We start from the raw sequence: 17,532 nt of genomic DNA on the forward strand, positions 1-17,532 counted from the left end.
AATATTAACTTTGTGAAGTAGAGCTTCTGTTGAAACCAAGCTGGACCAAACACAAATGCAAATGCATTCTAACTATTTGTCGAATGTTTCATTTGTAATGAATGACTGTGGAGAACTGGGGCTTACATTTCAAAGCAAATAGAGAAAGCCAGCTCAACAGGGAGTTAATATTTAACTGCAGATTGAAATTATAGATTTGGTGTAATGTATGTTGATGAATTTTACATTTATTTTAGCATTGATCTACAGGATCTGACTTATTTCTTTCTGTGTGAGAGACTCTTCATACCGCTTCACAGCCCAGATGTGGCAGGCAGAGGCCACTTGAAGACACTGATGGAACCTGGCTTCAGGCTACACGTTTTTTTTCCTCTGAACTGAACTTCCCAATCATATCCTCCTCCAGGCTGTTTACTGCCCCTGGCTACCTCCCATTGAGGTAGAAGGTTTGCAACCTTTCCTAGGAGGTTCATCCTCAGGGAAAACCGCTTCTGGCGCCTCATTCTCTCCTCTGCACCCCTGGATACTTTGCATTGCTCTACATTAAGCGTTTGTTGTGCCTGTCTGTCTGCTTCAGTTGCCACTAGTCATTACTCATGTCTACCTGCACGTGGGTGGTATGGACTACATTACTAACAGTTGATTGGCAGTATTATGTTACCATTTATCAATTTTTACAGAGTGCACTCTCACTTTACTCATCAGCATTCTTAGAAAAAAAAGGCATCCCACTTAGATAAGCCTGTCACGCAAACTGGCAATATGATGTATAGATTTCAAAGGTTCACGTTATATGCAATCACATGACGCAGATTAGAGATAGTCCCTGCCTGCTGGCACACCACACATGCTGCATGGAGTGCAAGTATTTCTGCAGAGTGTGTAGGATTTCAACTGTAGGTACAACCACACAAGCTGAATCCTTCACTGTCTCTGCATGAGGCACACTCCTATAGCAGCATAGCAGATTATGTATGTGTGTGTGTAACCACGCATACAAACACCTAAATGTGTTTGTGTGTCATTTTGAACGCCTGGGTAGTGAAGAACTTTCACTGTGGATGGGCGTGAGAGCCACACACTAGCTGCGAAAAAAGGAAAAAAAACAGATGGCTGCTTAAATATGCATACGGTCGATTTGTTAACGTATTCTGCCCACCGTTGCTTGACTGGCCTCACGTGCTGGAAGAGGGGGGAGGAGAAGAGGCGGAGCGAGGATAGAGCAAAGAGGACGAAGGAGGCGAGATAAGGAAGGGGGAGGGCGGGCGAGCGTGAGAGAAGGCTGCAGTGATGGATGGGGATTGTAGGTTGTGGTCTCTTATATGTATACATCCATGCAAGTGGTGATCTTTATTTATGGAAGTCATCTGCTTTGGCAAATTTCTCCTTTTAGGTCAGTTCTGTGGACCTGGGCTTATTAGGATGGATAAACATTGAGATTTCAATCATACCTTTGGTCTCCACACCAAACCAAACCAGCACAACAAAAACCATATAGTTACTTTCAACAACTTAGCGGTCCATCCACAAAAAGGTACTTGTGTATGCTCAGCCAGAATTTGAATTATTTATATGGGCCAAAAACCTTTCTCCCCAATTGACCTACGGAGTTCTGGGTCTGAGTCCATTTGGTAAATAAGATATGCTGGCTCCTCTCTAACCTTTTTTTTAGCTATGACTGGAAACTTGATGAGGAAGGCTCAAATTTGCGGCACTGCACTTAAGTGATTTATTACTCAAAGAAAAGATGGCAGTTTTATATGCAGCAGCCTGTCAAGGTGGTCCACATCCCTGATACAAAGAAAAAGGCATGAGTGTGGCCTTAATTGAACGTTCATTCATTCTGCTTTTTAATTAAAATGTGCCCGTGACTGATGTGTTGAGACCGTCAAGTAAAGAACGACAGCATTGGTTGTTTGTTTATCTGATCATTTCTTGTCGTCATGTAAATTGTGACTTCTGCATCTCGGAAGAAAAAGCAAAAGGCCCTGTAAAAATCCTTTACTGTGAAGCAAGGTTTCCACAGTGGATCACCTCTCACAGAATAATTAGGGGATAACTGATGACAGTGGACTGACCAGAAACATGAAAATAGGAAAGGACTAAATGTTGAACAATATCAACTTCATACAAATGATGGCTCAATTTGCCATGAGGCTCCATATAGATTTGCCAAAAAAAACAAAAAAGGTAAAAATGATGCAGTCATTTAGCTGAGTTTAACTAGTTTGCTGATGAATGAGTTAGTTGCAAGTTGAATTGAAAATCTTTCAACTTAAGCACAAAAGTGTTCTTACCTCCAGGCTGTAAGAGCCTACTTTATAAGAGCCTACTTTCCTAGCTAGCTATAGCTAACGCCTTTTGTTGCTATTTGCTACATTAGCTGTTCTTGAGAAATAAACAGACTTAACAGACTTAAACAGTCCAGTAGTTAAATTCACGCAAGGAAAAAATATATGTTCTTTCTAAACACTACATTTTACACAGAAGGTCAATGGATATGGTTGAGCCAATAAATTAGTCAATATCAGTTTCTTGTAAGCATGACCTCAAAGGTTCGCTGACCATAACCAATAAGCATTTTTACCCCAAACCATGATCTTTACCTAACCTGGATGACATCTCATGCCCAAACCAAACCAAACCTCAAGAACAGAGGTGGCACACCATAAATGACAGTCATATGAACAGTCATGTGACTTGTTTCTTTTATTGTTATTTTGGCCACCACAGGCACCAGTCAGAAAATGCTTGTATTGTTCTTTTTTGAAAGGCAACAAAACAAAAAATATTTTGCAATGTAGTGCGGAAGGCTTTCCAAACTATTTTTTCTTTTAATGTTTTTTTCTGCTGCCAGTCAAAAAACGCTTATAGTTCTTTTTTTGGAAAGGCAACAACACACATTAGATTTTGTCATTTAGTTCGGAAGGCTTGTTGGATATGTTTTACTGGGTTTATATTAGTCTATGTGGAAATATTTGACTGTGAAAAGGTGAGCGAACTGAATCAATTGTTCACAGTTGACTGCAGTGTGGCCGTCTATATAATGAAAGGAGAACATACAGTATGTAATACAAATCATCTGACTGAACTCTTACTCACCATCCACCCCCATCTCCTGTAAGTCTGAGATAATGAAGCAGGTATGCAGTCTCTGAAGTCTAATCCAGTGAGACAGATCTTATTTCCATGGTTGTGATGACAGATAGCATGGTTCCCTCCTCTGTTGTTCTATTCTTATCAAACGCTCACTATAGCTCACTGCTGGTAAAATCAGTGTTGGTTTCAGGTTGGTTACTGACTGAATTCTATGTAATCCAAAAACCCTGCTTTGTGGTAAGTAAGATTGTAACACTGCCTCACCTCACCCTGGTGTTCAGTTACCATTGTTGCCCTGGTACATATCGTTTTTGGGTTTATTTTGCATGCCAGTTAATTGTATTTGTGTTAAATTCTGATAGAGGGAATTTTTCACACTGTCAGTCTTTTCCAAGTCTGCTGTGCCCACGCACATGATTAGCAGAAAACATTCTGGGCCTTTTCTCCATATTAAAGTTAGGGGTTCACAGTCTTGTTCTTCGGCTGGGGTGATTATGGTGGGCCAAGTGTCAGACTGGAGCTTCTCGACTGTCTCGCTGCCTGTTGGTGCGCTGAGAAGTGGACAGATTGTGGGAGTTCTTGAAATATGAAACGTGGAAAGCATTGTGTATATGTTATAGCCTGTACTACACAGGCTTTCATAATGATAACAAGATTTGGTTATGTTGTATCTAAAAGGAAGAACTGTTTTTTTCTTATTTGTGTATTGACTTGGAATTGATTTTGTTTCAATCTTTCAAAAGAGAGCAAGAAATATTCTGTATTATTCTCAAGTCAATACACATCATGATGGGATTGAAAATTGAAGTCAAATGATCCTCTCTGTGTTTACTGTGCTCTGCTTTTGTTAATCTCCACTGTGTTCCCTGGACAATCTCATTTATTGTAATGAGCTACACAGTTCGCTAAACCTCAAGTAAAGTCCCTCCTGCTGGTGTCATCTGTCATTAGATGGTACAAAAATGGAATGGATTAATTCCTGTTCATGGGGAAAGTGTAGCTACTGGCACACTAAACAAGCATGAATGTGATAAAATCATTCCTCTGTTTCTAATGAGATCATGTTCCACTTGTGATGGATTGTACATCAGTTGTAAAGACTAAATTTAGGTAATATGGACCTCTGAGTCAAAACAAACCACGTATGTATGACAGAAGATCGTCCTCAAAGAAAAAACAACCCAAGCTCTTGTTTCGGCATGTTCTCCAAAATTACATATTTACATTCAATTAACTTTAGTAGCCTTTGGTGTTATGACAGAAGCAAAGGCGGAAAGCAGGTGATGTTATTATAGAACACAAACTCCATGTAAAGAAGAGGTCGGAGTGGATGGATGAATCACATTGGACATGGATTTGGCAGCTGGCCTGAAACATGACTCCAAATGAATGATGTTGCCCCTTAACTGCTGGATGTGTAAATAAGTGTTAGCTAACAAGTTCACTGTGACTTAAAAATACATCTGTCAACGTTCATTCACATCTTGTTTCTGCTGCCCCCAAGTGGCCTAAAAAGTTACTGCATGTTTAACAAAGTAATTCAGAGTATTTTAATCCCAAACCATGATCTTTTCCGAATTGAAGTGTTTTTATTGTAACTAAACCTTAACCATAATGTTGTCACATGATAAATTGTATTAATTTTAGAACAGGATTTGTTTCTCCTATCAAACGATACCTGTAATCGATCCTTTCTGCACCCAGAGCTAAAAAATATGACTATTTTGTCTCCTTAGTAGTATACAAGCAAACATTCATTGCACTGTCATTACTTTATTTGCAAGACTATACGTCTATACACATACACACATACATGGATTTATAAGTGTGTGTGTAATGTCTGCTGTTGCATGCTGATCTTGAGCATTTTGTATTGAACAAATAATAATTTGAATACTTTCAAAATGCATTTCTGTAAATATTGAATCATTTACATGTGGAGAAGTGGTGGCATTTTATTCAATTTAAGGCTTCTATTCACATGATGGGTAATGAATGAATTACTCAATTGGTATCGGGTATCACTTCACTTGGTACTTGGATTCTTACTGGTATCATAATATTTTAAACCATACCCAGCCCTATGTGCACATCACAAAAAGTACTGCATTCATGCTTCCAAGAGGATGAACCCTTGGCACTTTGGACATTGGCACCCAATGGCAATATGTCAACTGTGCACAAAAGACATAGGCAGGTAATTAAGATGCTGAGCATGGTCATGCTCCCAAGGAGATAACCTCTCAGATCATGACCCACTCACACTTTCATTGTGTGCTGGAATGAGTATGAGCAGCCACTGATCTTATTTCTTATTGGGCTGGAGGAGCTCATTTTACAATGCATTCTGATTTTACTTATTATGTAGTCTACTGAAAATGTGCTGCTTGCCATGTGCCTAATTAACCTCCAATGTCTCATTACCTCCAGTTCATGTCAGGTGTCACTGATAACAGCAGTGAGGAAAGCTCTATCTTTAATGTGCACTGCTACCTGGACATGTTTTAATTAAGCAACACAGCGTCCAGAAGAATGTCACAGCATTGTTTTGCTTGATAACCGATAATAAGCTGCAAGATTACTTATGGACTCAAGCGTCCACACCCATATAATGAACACGGGTATTTATCTTGTCTTCTCTGCCCGCCCCGCACCTGTCCAGGCCGTGCAGGAGGCTGGAAGATCTTCCTTTTATGGTCTCAGTTTCCTTCCTGGAAGCTTCAGTTGGATGAGGAGAGGAGAGCAGAGCGCATCACCAAGCTGAGTGATCCTCCATCAGTGCTGCTGCGCTCCACGCTGAGCCCCGCAGCTTTCTGGAGCATTCAGCTTTTACAATCAAAGATATATTATAATAGTAATAAATATGAATTTATTATAGCGTGACTAGCGTTGGATACGGATGAGTTTCATTCCCCCGTTTGGTGTTTTTCTCTTTTGTTTGCTTCCCTCGCCGATCAGTCAGTGGAATGGTCTGCGTTTTCTCTCCTGGGTCGTCTCCACTTCAGCATGGGAACTGCGGTGTCCAAAAGGAAGAATCTGAGGAGTGATGCGATATCTTCCGTGGCAGCAAAAGTTCGGTGAGTGTGTCCAGGAGAGGGGGGGAGGCAATGGGTTCTGTAGCGGGGGTCTGTGCGCTCTGAAGCCGCACGGAGAGAACCAGCAGAGCGCAGAAGAGACGCGTCTGTCGGCTATAACTAACCAAAGTCGAGACTGTAAGAGATCACACCTTTGGAAACATTACAGCTGAACTTTAAATTAGTCTATTTGACAATAAAAGAATACATTCTGATGAAGGTCCCCATGTGGAGTCAGAACTGCTTGTGTCGACATTGTTCGTGACTGTGTTAGTATGAGCTTTTGTAATAGAGAGTGCAGGTTGCGTAGCTGCTTATAAAGTTTCACTTTGGCTTCTTGTTTGTTATACTTTATCTCAGCAGATTATTTTAAGGAAACTATGAATAAAAAATAAAAAAAACTACGTCTTCCCTACATTGTAGACCCCTTTTTCCACTGTTCACATTTCAACAAAGTTTTAAGCTCCTATTCCCCTTCATTGTCATTCATATGCACATGAATGCGTTTCATATATATTCCCTTATTAACAAATCTGATTCCTGCCTATACTACAAGTCCAGTAATTTGCATATATATGGATCAGAATCACAAATCATACATTTTCAGCAAAGGGCTTTACAATGCCACATTGTAACACATTGTTACTGTACCACAAATAAATCCTCTATCATTGGTTCCTCAGTTTAGATAAGGAAGAACTCCCCCTAAAAAAACCTTAAAGAAGAAAAAAAGAGAAGAAATGTTGTTTTTGTGAAATTTGTTTTGCACTCATGATTTTATTATTTATTTATGTGGATTTGGTCTGGCTTGCCAGACCAACATGACATTCCATATTCCACATTTGTAATACTGTGCACAGCAGTCTACATAAACACAGCAACAACAAAAGCTTTGTATTTATTTGTTTGCATGTAGTATTTTAATGTCATGGTCATCTATAAATGTGTGACATCAAGTCGGACTCATTGGACTTTTGGCTGACTCTAATCATACTGTAAACGTGTGAGTCATGCCATTAAAGGTCTTGGGTGTCATGGCTGTCAGATCAGTGTGTTCTCAGTCTGAATAAGGCTGCGGGATGACTAATGTTGTATGGTAGAAGATGCGCTCTGTCGCCCACTTACTGACCTCAGGAGTCAGTCTCTTAACGCTGGCATGCAGTCAGAAGGAGCTCTATTTCTCCCAGTCATGTGAGCATACACCTACTTTCCTTCTAAAATGCATGATTCTGCTAAATTGGAGTAACACACATATGCACATATTCTTAAGCAAACAATGCATGACCTTTCCATCTCCAAAGCCACCACCACACTCTATTTGTCATCCTTGTGCTGGTAATCTGTTTATCGCCTCCCTCTCCACCTCGCTCGCTTTTTTACATCTCATGCTTAACTTCCATAAATTTGACTCCAATCACAGCCAGAATACCAGACACGCATGTGGACCATGGCCAAGGTAAATGTGCTTCCACATATATTGCCCCAGTTATATCTGCGATCATGAGATGCACTCCAGTTGACAAGGAGTTTAAAGGCTCTCAGCATGAACAATAGCGCCTCTCCTAGATCCCAGACGCTCTTCAGTCTGAGCTGAGCCGGGATTAGTGGTTCTCAGTGAATTAACAGGGGCGAAGCTGTCTCACCTCTCTCTGACAAATCCAATCCCACATTTTTGTCATTGGATGAGTGTGAATAGCAATACAGTGGAGAGATTATACTGGAAAGCAGCATGTTTAATGGGATCCTAATCTCCCAGCACTTCTGCTTTTGACCCTGTACTTAACACATCTGTCCCTTCAAGTGTCATTAAATTCACTATTTCACTTGAAAATACTGAATAGATCTCTGCCTAAGTAGCTGGAAACATACAATAGATTCAGGTTGACTATCTGTGCTTTGGTCAGGTTTTGTGTGGTTGGAGTTTATAACAAATGAGTTTTTAACAATGTCATCAGCAAGTAATGTTCTCAGGTGACCGATTTGAAATGTTTGTTGCGTCCAATTATGATTAATCCCCAATTAATGGTCAGAACAAGGCTGGAAAAGATGGTTTAAAGGTAAAAGTCTGAAGGCAAAACTGTTCGTAGCTGCTTTGAACAGTGAGTGGGGTGAGACGGTCTTTCTTGGATGGTACTCATTGTGTTGCATTGCATTGTCGTACAGTAGCAGTGTGTAAGATTAGAAAAGAGAGTTCTACTAAAAAAGTTTAAACTGTGTGAACTGTCTTACATCTGCACATGGCCAATGGCTTCATAAAGTTGCCGTGATTGTTGATTTTGGAAGGTCATAGACCTTGTCGGACACGATTCCTATCCAGACATGTAAAAGGTATAGGTGCCGTGATATTGACTTTTTCCTTACCACACAAATTAGAGGTAGGTCTAGCCATTTAAACTGACAAGATAACAGCCATAGAACATTATTTAAACCACAGATGTTATAAAATAATTGGTTCCTAAATATTGTATTGGCCCAGATTATAAGACCCCCCCCTACGGTTTCTAATACTTGCATTGGCAAGAAGACTTTTTGAATATAACTCACATCTTAGTATACTGTAGTTACATATTCACACACTCTCCAGTCAGGCTCTTAGAAGCGGACAAAAATGATTTTCTATGGTAATTATCATTTATAAAACTGCTTGTTTTTCTTTTTGAGCTCCTTATCATCTGTGACAGTGGTGTTTGGCAGCTTGACATTTTCCATTTCTGCAGTCGAGATGACGTAAGATGCTTTGGACTCGTTTGCATTTGTCATAAATTTACTTACTCCATGGCAGAAAACAAGTTACAGCATCCTGCAGGTTAAAAAGGACTAATGAAACACTTCTAGGTCTGTCTGACTCTAACACACTCACTAAAAACAGACTTTATGACACTTGCTAGCCTAGAAACAACTATGAATGGAATGCTTTAAATAGGAGAGGTTTTTACACTATAATAGTCTAGACAATGAATATAAGACAACCCAACTTTTTCAGACATATTTCCAGGAAAAAATACCCCACCTTATATTTGGACTAATACGGTAAACCTTTTGAATGCATTTATTTCTGTAGCAGTCCATTCTCTATCGCCTCTATTGTTTATATGCCTATCTTTATTCCAGGGTTGTGATTAGGTGGCCGACTTTGCTTCAGGAATATCATATGAGTCTGCATTCTGCTTGTCATTCTTAATGCCAAGCCTGAGAGAATAACTAACGTCCCATCACTTGAGCCGCTCACTCAGCTCTGAAGCAGTGACCAGCTTGACTTGGCCGTGGACGTGACTGCATTACCGTAATCATGCAGCTCTAGGCATAGGTTTCAGTTGACTTTTCCAATAAGCAATTCCTTTTAAAACCTCTACACACAAAGCTAGAATCACTGTTTCTACTGCTGAGAAATTCCTATATATTGACAGATTAGAAACTCAATAACTTACCATGATGCAAAATGGTGAAATGCAACTGAACCTCATGGGAAAAGGTAATAGACTAATGTAACAGTCACCTTATGTGATGTCTGACATATTGTGGGGAAAAGAAAGCTTTATTTGACTTGCCGTTGTTCAAGAAGCTTCCTCTCCCTCTGAACATCTGTCATTAGAGCTTGTAAAAATCATATATCTACTTTTCGAAATTCTAATTTCCATGAAAGCTGAAATAGACAGTAATACACAGTAGGATTTCTAACAGCATAGGTCTTGATGAAAACTTGTTAGTGTGGTGACCGCCCAGAGAAATGTGGATTTAAGCCTTGTTAGATTGTCTTGTTCTCTCATTCATTCACTGTTCTTTGGTACAGAATCACCCACCAACCAGTCTGGCAAACATGGGCATGCTGTGCAGAGTTTACTGACGACACCTCGAAGGGTTTCTAGGTAATCACGGATGTAGTTAGGTTCAGACTTTTCTAATATAACATCAGCTGTTGACAGCATGGGGTGTTTCGTTAGCTTTTGGAAATGAGCTCATGTGTTCTGGAATCGGCTATGAATCAGGCAGAATGTTGTCATTAACCTGAAGTTAAACATGTAATTAAACATTTTGAGCATAGCCAGGGCCATCCAGCTATTCCCATTGAGTCTTGGCTGCATGTGTGGCATCTTGTTGGCACAGCTGGGTTCATCAGGAGAATGAGGGGAGGCATCTTATGTGCATAGAAATGGGGCTGAGAAGGAGGATGCCAGAATGAATATGCATTTGAAACTTGGCTGATTTGAAATAGATGGTCTCTTTTGCATTTCAGGTCATTCTGATGCTAATGTATGAACATTCTTGGCTGACGGATTGTGCAAAGAAAGAAGGAAAAAGGTTGATAAAAGTCTTGCATGCTTGCTGGGTTTCACTGTCTTTTACTGTGCACTTAATCATGTGTTTAACGTCTCTTTAAGGAAATTTGAGGGAAAATTAGTTTTCTTTTATGCACTGTGCCTCGAGCACTCAGTGATGGCTCAAACTGCCTCCCTGTCCTGTTTATGAAAGTCTTTGTAGAGCAGCACACAAAAACCAGGCCGTCTGCTTTGATCAGCCACTAGATAGGAAAGATTACCAGCACTTTGGGGCGAACATCTCCTTTAATATTTCAAGAATGTTTGAGTCACTTTGGGAAGGCATTGCACAACACAACAGTTTTCAGCCATTAATAGTTTCCGCTTTGGTGAAAGTATGATTTTCTGAACTCTTCCCTCTTTCCTCTGGCAGTAACCCTGTACTCATCACTGCCCAAATAAGCTCCAGCCACGGTCCAGTGTGGCTATTAGCTATAAAACATCTGGGCCCCCTCTTGAAAATATAGACCTGTCAGACTCACTGATGCAAATCCACATGAAGTTTTGGCCTCTCTTCACGACTTTTAAGGGACACTACTTTTAGGGACACTACTCAAAAGATTTTCAGTATCCTTAAATATGAGTTGGCATATTAACATGTTAAGTATATCTATAAGTGATCAAGACTTTCAGGTTATTCAGGAAATTAAATAGAGAAACCAACAATTAAAAGAATGCAGTTTATATTTTCAATGAAGCCTACTTGAAGAATTTTAGTAAAATAGTCGACATAGTGAAGATAGGCTGTTGGGTGTCCTCTCAGATCAGGAGCTTTGCTGCTGACAGGACTGCTGATTCTGGAGTTAGTGTGACACAGTTGGATGTATCAGTGGCACTATCACTATGAATTCCCAGTAAGGGTGTGGAGTTGATGTGTGGGTGTGAAGGAAGTCTGACTTTCATTCAGGCAACTGGAGTTTACTAGTATTTTTCACAGTTTTAATTTTAAAAACATGGCAGTGAAAATTTAAAAGGCTTTGCAGGATCAGCTACAGTTGCAATTTTTCAATAAATCAATAAATCAGCAGAAGATTAATCTGCATCCATTGCCAAATACTTAGTTATTTCTGGTTTGCTGTGTTTTCCTTGTCTGACATAAAAATTTAAAAAAATAATCTTTTTGGGTTTTAAGCATTTGGGGCACTTGTTGTTTTTTTATGTTTTGTTGGCCAAATTCATAATCCAAAAATGGTTCAGAAGCTAAATCGATAATGAAAATCATCTTTAGTTGCAGCCCTACAATTGATCTATGTCAACATTCTTGTCTTGGAGTGAAGTTGGGCCAAATATTCAATACCAGAAATTAGATTCAGGTATTGAATTTTTCACAGGATTTATGTTTTTGTCAATGAGAACAAGTCAGACCACTGTAGCATACTAAAACAAGACAAACACATCTACTGCTACTAGTAGCTACTCTGGTGTTACTGAAACCAACAGTAAGAAGGTTACATTTCAGACTAATGATTCAAATCCTTCCATGTTTCACTGGAGTACTTCTACCAGTCAAACACCTAAAACAATTCATATTAAAACCTGGATATGTTGCAGAAGAAGAACCTCCAAGACATCATATATGCATGGCAGCAGTCTTCTCTATGGGTCGTTAAATCATCTATGACCTCAGCTGACCTTTCAATGATGACCAGGAGGAATTGCAAAAACAATGAGGGTCATGTACTGTCCCTTTGAGCTATAATGGGTCCTAGCCTGTGACTGACATAGTGATTATAAGAACATTTTCACAAGAAATCAGTATTCTGGTCAGTAGAGCAGAGGTCAAACAGAAACACAGTGTGCGTTAAGGGGTTTTAGTTTCACCTTCAAACTCCATGTGATGACGAGGTTGAGGAGAATCGGATGGAAAGTGAGTTTTGAAAGCCACAAAACTCACAACCTCACAAACCTCCAGAGAAATATACTGTGGTCAGTTAGTGCTAAAGGGCAATAAAGCTCCAGCTTTAAAGCAGTTCCTCCTTTAATAAAACCCAATATCAGCCCAATATGACAGCAAACTATCAGAAGACTCCCTCCCTCTACCTGAGGCTGCTCCTGCATGAGCGACTATCCAGCCTCACAACTGTTTGGATGAGATACTTTGTGTTTCGTTTCTTTTTTTTAAACTTTTTTCCCCTTCAGCTCCCATTGATGAACCCACTCACAGTCTCTGGGGAGATATGGGTAATTGCCTGACTCATGGCCTTTGTTGTCAGTGGAGTGTAGCGGAGCAAGTGTCCCTTAATGAAGTCATCAGCGTTTTGCTAGCCAGCCCTCCCAGTGTGCGCTGAGCAGAGAGATAGGAGGTGATAGCAAGATATTAGTGGACAGTGACACAGGGAGATAACGAAAAGTGACACAGGCCAGAATGGTGTTATATAAATCTAAAGTCTCTCTTTTCCTTTCCTTTTATTTAACCAGTTAATCAAACAACCAACCAAGTTTTTATTTTTGTGACATGCATACAGCTTTGAATTCATATAGGCTAGAGTCAACAATTTTTGTTAGTTTGTTAATTTTCGTTAATCAGACTTTTTGCAGTTAGACCTGTCAGGATAACTACTCTTGTTGGATGATATGTTCATCAAGGAGTAAAGTTAAATCACTGAAAGCGGACTAACTCAGTTAAATAATAGATAAAAGCAGCTGAAGAGTAAGAAATACATACAGTTGAATTGTCAACTGTCAGTTGTTGTTGTCCCTTTACTTCTTTTTCGGGCTTTTGAGACAAAGTTAACACCGTTCCAATGTTTCATTGTCTGTAAACCTGAGTATTTTAGAGTTCTGTTGAGTCATTTCATGGAAAACTCAGTCTTTTAAAGGCACCATAGTATTTAGAATACAAATGAAATTGAGAGTCACTTTCCATTTTTCCCTAATCACACATCTCAAACTATAATTTCCTACTGATTCTTCTAGGCTGACAATCTCAATGACTAGAGGAAGAACACTACTTCTTAATTCTTCTATAGGTTCTAGATAAGGCACCTATCCTATGTCCTTACGAATTTCCATTATTGGATTAAATCTACAGCCCCAGAAAACCTCATATAAATGTATTCTGTGTAGAATCCTCATATATTACACTTCCTCCCACTCCCCTTCTCCCTGTTCTATTTCCTCCGCTTTCCTCTTAACAATTAGTTCATCCAGTCTAGAGGGCAACATCAGCTGTCTTTAATAACAGATAACTCTGTCGGCTGTAATGACGCCCTAATGATAGAAGCAGGTAGAGCCGTGAGACGGCTGTCGGTCCCCTCATTGATCTGACTAATTAGGCCTGAATCGCTGATCGCCTCCCAGCGAGCGGATGGAACACGGAGGGCACAGCGGGGTCAAAACTTAAACAAACCCTCTCTGTCAGCTGGAGCTGGCTGAACTCATCTTCAATATATGATGACACAGGCTCGCTCTTAGCTGCCGTAACAGTAACTACAATATATGGTTTCGAAGATACATTTGGACTGATATTGTCTTTTTATTGAATATCAGCGCATCAGTGTCACCTCCTTCTGGTATGAGTGATGTCTCTGCCTGGCTGCAGCTACAGAGAAGAAACCCTACAATCAAATTCAGTATACTTTGCACATTTTGGTTATGTATTGAGCTTCTGAATAGTGTTTTTAAAGTAATGCTTCATTTAAAGGTAGGTGTGCCTCAGAGGAGTTGAACCCTTAGCTATTGGAGGATGGGTGAGAGGCCCTGATGCTTGTTTCTTGACAGTACATCACACCATACAGTAGCAAGGTTAAGAGACAGGGTACAAATGAATACAAATGTAGTTTGAGATACAATAAGGGTCACCTATAGTGACAAACCCATAGAAAATTGCAGTTTCAAGTAGCTCTACAGTGTTCTTTATTAAAGATTTATTTTAGCTTTTTCTTTTAGATAGTCACTGACAGAGAGGTCGACAGAAAATGGAGAGTGAGTGGGGTGTGACCTGCGACATAGGTCCCTGGCTGGACTCGAACCAGGGACGCTATGATTATGTGGTATGCGCTCTATCGACTCGACCATCCCATTGTACCGTACAGAGCTTTTTAACGTCTTACTAGCAAAAAAAAAAAGAAGCAAAGTTCGTGACTAGCTAACTAGCTCAACATCACGTTTGGCAGCTAAAGAGCCAGATATTTTTTCATTTTCTCAGGAGATTGTGAAAAACAAAAAAGAGCTAAATAAGAAAGCAAATATTGGACATAAAAAATCCACAGAAGTCATTTTCATTTCTGAAGTAGTTCCAACTAAATTTTCTCAGCCCACGACATTTGCACGAGCAATTGGTCGCACACAATATTTATTGCAGAAAGTCCTTAATAAACTCAGTAGAGATATATAAATTGGAGCTTTATTATGAATAAAAGGGTTTACAGAAGTTAAGTCAATGATTTAAGTGTTGTGTGCTGGATTTGTGAGGCCTAATATTAGAGGTGTGAACTATCATACCATTCACAGTACCTTTGCAACGGCTCTAACTGAAGATAGAGGTAGATCACTTGAAGACTTGAAGGCAAAGGGGTAATAAAAACCTGATGGATGGCCATGTTGCCCCTCAGTTAGACTTCAGATTGGCAAATGAACATTGCCATGGTCTCAACAATATTACACAGTCATTTAATCATCTTCACTTAAGCATAGTGTGAGCGAGGAACGTTGTTGTTGTGGAGAACAGGCACCTCGCCAAATCCAGTCTTTTTCATGTTATGACTCCCTGATGAGCCCACAGCAAGAAGATGATAGAGATGTTGATCTTTCGTCCTTCCCTCCTTTACCACGTTGGTGTCCAGCTGTTGCTGGAAGAGGAACAAATTTTGCATTTTTGCCCCAGAGACAGAGAACATCAGCAACACAACTGCAGAGATTTTTCACACCATATCCCTAAGTTGGATAGCGACAATATGGTCCTTTAAATCACAAGAGAATCCCCTTCACTGCAAGACCACAGGGACATCCTGTAGGATGAATGTAGCATCACACATAATATAAGCACATCATATTTTACAGTTGGACTTTACACTTTTGAATAAAGATACTTTCAGTGTGACTAATGCAAAACCATTTATACACTCATGTTCCAATGTTTAAAAGTGCACACAAATGCACTTGAGGCCACAATGTTCCCATGTGCTAATTGGCATGCACTTAAAAAAAGCCTGTACACACTTATGCTCCAACACACACACACAAAAGCAAAACCACTCAGTCAGACAAACCTCAGAACCGTGACAAAGAAGGGGAAAGGTCCTGTGCTGGTCTGTTTGCTCACTGTGCCATTAGATGTGAGTGTGTCCCCAGGCATCTATACGCTTCACTATTCATATGTGCTTCATATATATAGTCGTCCCACTCCCTAACACATAAAGAGGAAGAAGGAGATGCCTCACTATATGACCATCTCATACGAGCGTAATATCATCCGTCTCCTCTTTGCCCCCCCTCCCTTTCTTTTATTTCATACTCTTTCCTTAATTACCATGCCTCTCCTCTTCATCCCACTCCCCACTCCCTCCTTACTTTCTATTTTGGTCTTATAAACACATCTCTTTTCTTGTCATCTTGTTTCTTCTTCTTCTCCCTCCCTCCCCCTACTCATGTCACATGGCTGAAAACATGCAGTATGGAAAAAAATAAAAAAATAAATCTCCAAAAGCAGAGAGTAAAGCTGCTGGCTGCGATGGCTTCACGGGGGCCACAGAGAGACGAGGCGCAGCCGGACAGTGCTTGACTGTGATGTATAATTAATGTGTGAAAACTCTCCGACACAGACACGTAATATGTGTTTTTCTGTTTCAGAGCCCTCTGGAGTAAAAAATAAATGAATGCATTTAAAAAGCTGTGGTGACTGCTGTGATAAACGTTATCAGATAACTGCTTTTGCCCGAGGAGCACGCAGAGCCTTTGCTGTGGCTGTAAAGAAAGTCCTCGAGTACCAGAGGGAGAGTGAATACGTTTGTGTGGGTGCTTTTGTGTGTATTACTCTGCTCTTACCCTTGTGAGCACTGAATATCATCACATACTAGATATGGTATAGTAAATTCTCGTTAACATATCAAATTAGAAAAAATAGGTGTAACTAATAGGTAGAAATGGCTATATTTCAATTAGTTGATCCAGTTCCAGTGCTCCTTTACTGCAGACATTCTGACACAGGTGAAATGAATTACATTAATGATGGCTGAATCCCATTTAGTTTCTTTCAAATTCATAACCCCAGCTTGGTGCATGAAGGTTCCCCAGTGTGGCTGCCTTGTACACTTACACTTACAAGGGACTCAGCTATTGTAAATGCTATTAGTTTCATCTGTGCTTTCACTGCCAAGACAAGTGAAAATGTCTGCTGTAAAAAAAAAAGAACAGAAAAAGGTTATTGTGTTTGCCGGCTCACTGGCACGACTTACTGGGACTCTAAAATAGAGTGGAGCCGTGATCTGTTGTAATAACTTGAACCTGTGCTATATGAGTCAAAATGTGTGGGCTGTGAAAAAGACCTACAGCAAACTTAGATGTCAGATTTTGAGAAGTTGGATCACTCAATTATGACTAGTTTGATTTTGGGAATTTTGTGGATTTGAGTGCTTTGAGTGGGACAATAAAGGGGCATGTTTAAGACTCTCATGCGCACAACTGTTCATCTATTTAAAGGCTGTACTAATTAAATTATAGTTTTTGGCCACTGGGGGCAGCGTAACAAACTGCGAAGACAACGTTGAAAAATGGTGCCTGGACAACGTGGTTAACATGGTTGCAAATGCTTGTTTTTTTGTAAAGTCAGCAAAGTATTGACGTATTAGATTAGGTTAGAGCAGTTTATGATGTTAGGAAGTCAGAGCTGTTTTCAAATGTTATATTCAATCTCTTCATATTTGAACATTTCATGCAAGTGTACAGAGTTTCTAAGAAGTTGTGTATGATAGGGAAGGTTTAACAGAATGAAGCTGGTAAGTGTCAAATGTTAATATGGAGCTATTGATGAGGATGATGTTGATATATTATAGGGATGGGTATCATTAAGATTTTATTGATGCTGATATATCGAAAGTGATACT

General features: G+C 39.8%; 1 protein-coding gene across 1 annotated transcript in view; it reads left to right on the forward strand.

Annotated features, from left to right (window-relative positions):
- The first annotated feature begins 6,105 nt into the window (after window positions 1-6,105).
- The window catches only part of nsmfb (NMDA receptor synaptonuclear signaling and neuronal migration factor b), a 48,722-nt gene continuing 37,295 nt past the window's right edge, over window positions 6,106-17,532 (forward strand). Inside the window, exon 1 of the mRNA XM_053325388.1 lies at window positions 6,106-6,176. Within this exon, the coding sequence (XP_053181363.1) occupies window positions 6,106-6,176 (71 nt within the window). The remainder of the gene's footprint in view (window positions 6,177-17,532) is intronic.

The sequence above is a fragment of the Scomber japonicus genome, chromosome 9 (genome assembly GCF_027409825.1).
Source record: "Scomber japonicus isolate fScoJap1 chromosome 9, fScoJap1.pri, whole genome shotgun sequence".
In the NCBI taxonomy this organism is placed as follows: Eukaryota; Metazoa; Chordata; class Actinopteri; order Scombriformes; family Scombridae; genus Scomber; species Scomber japonicus.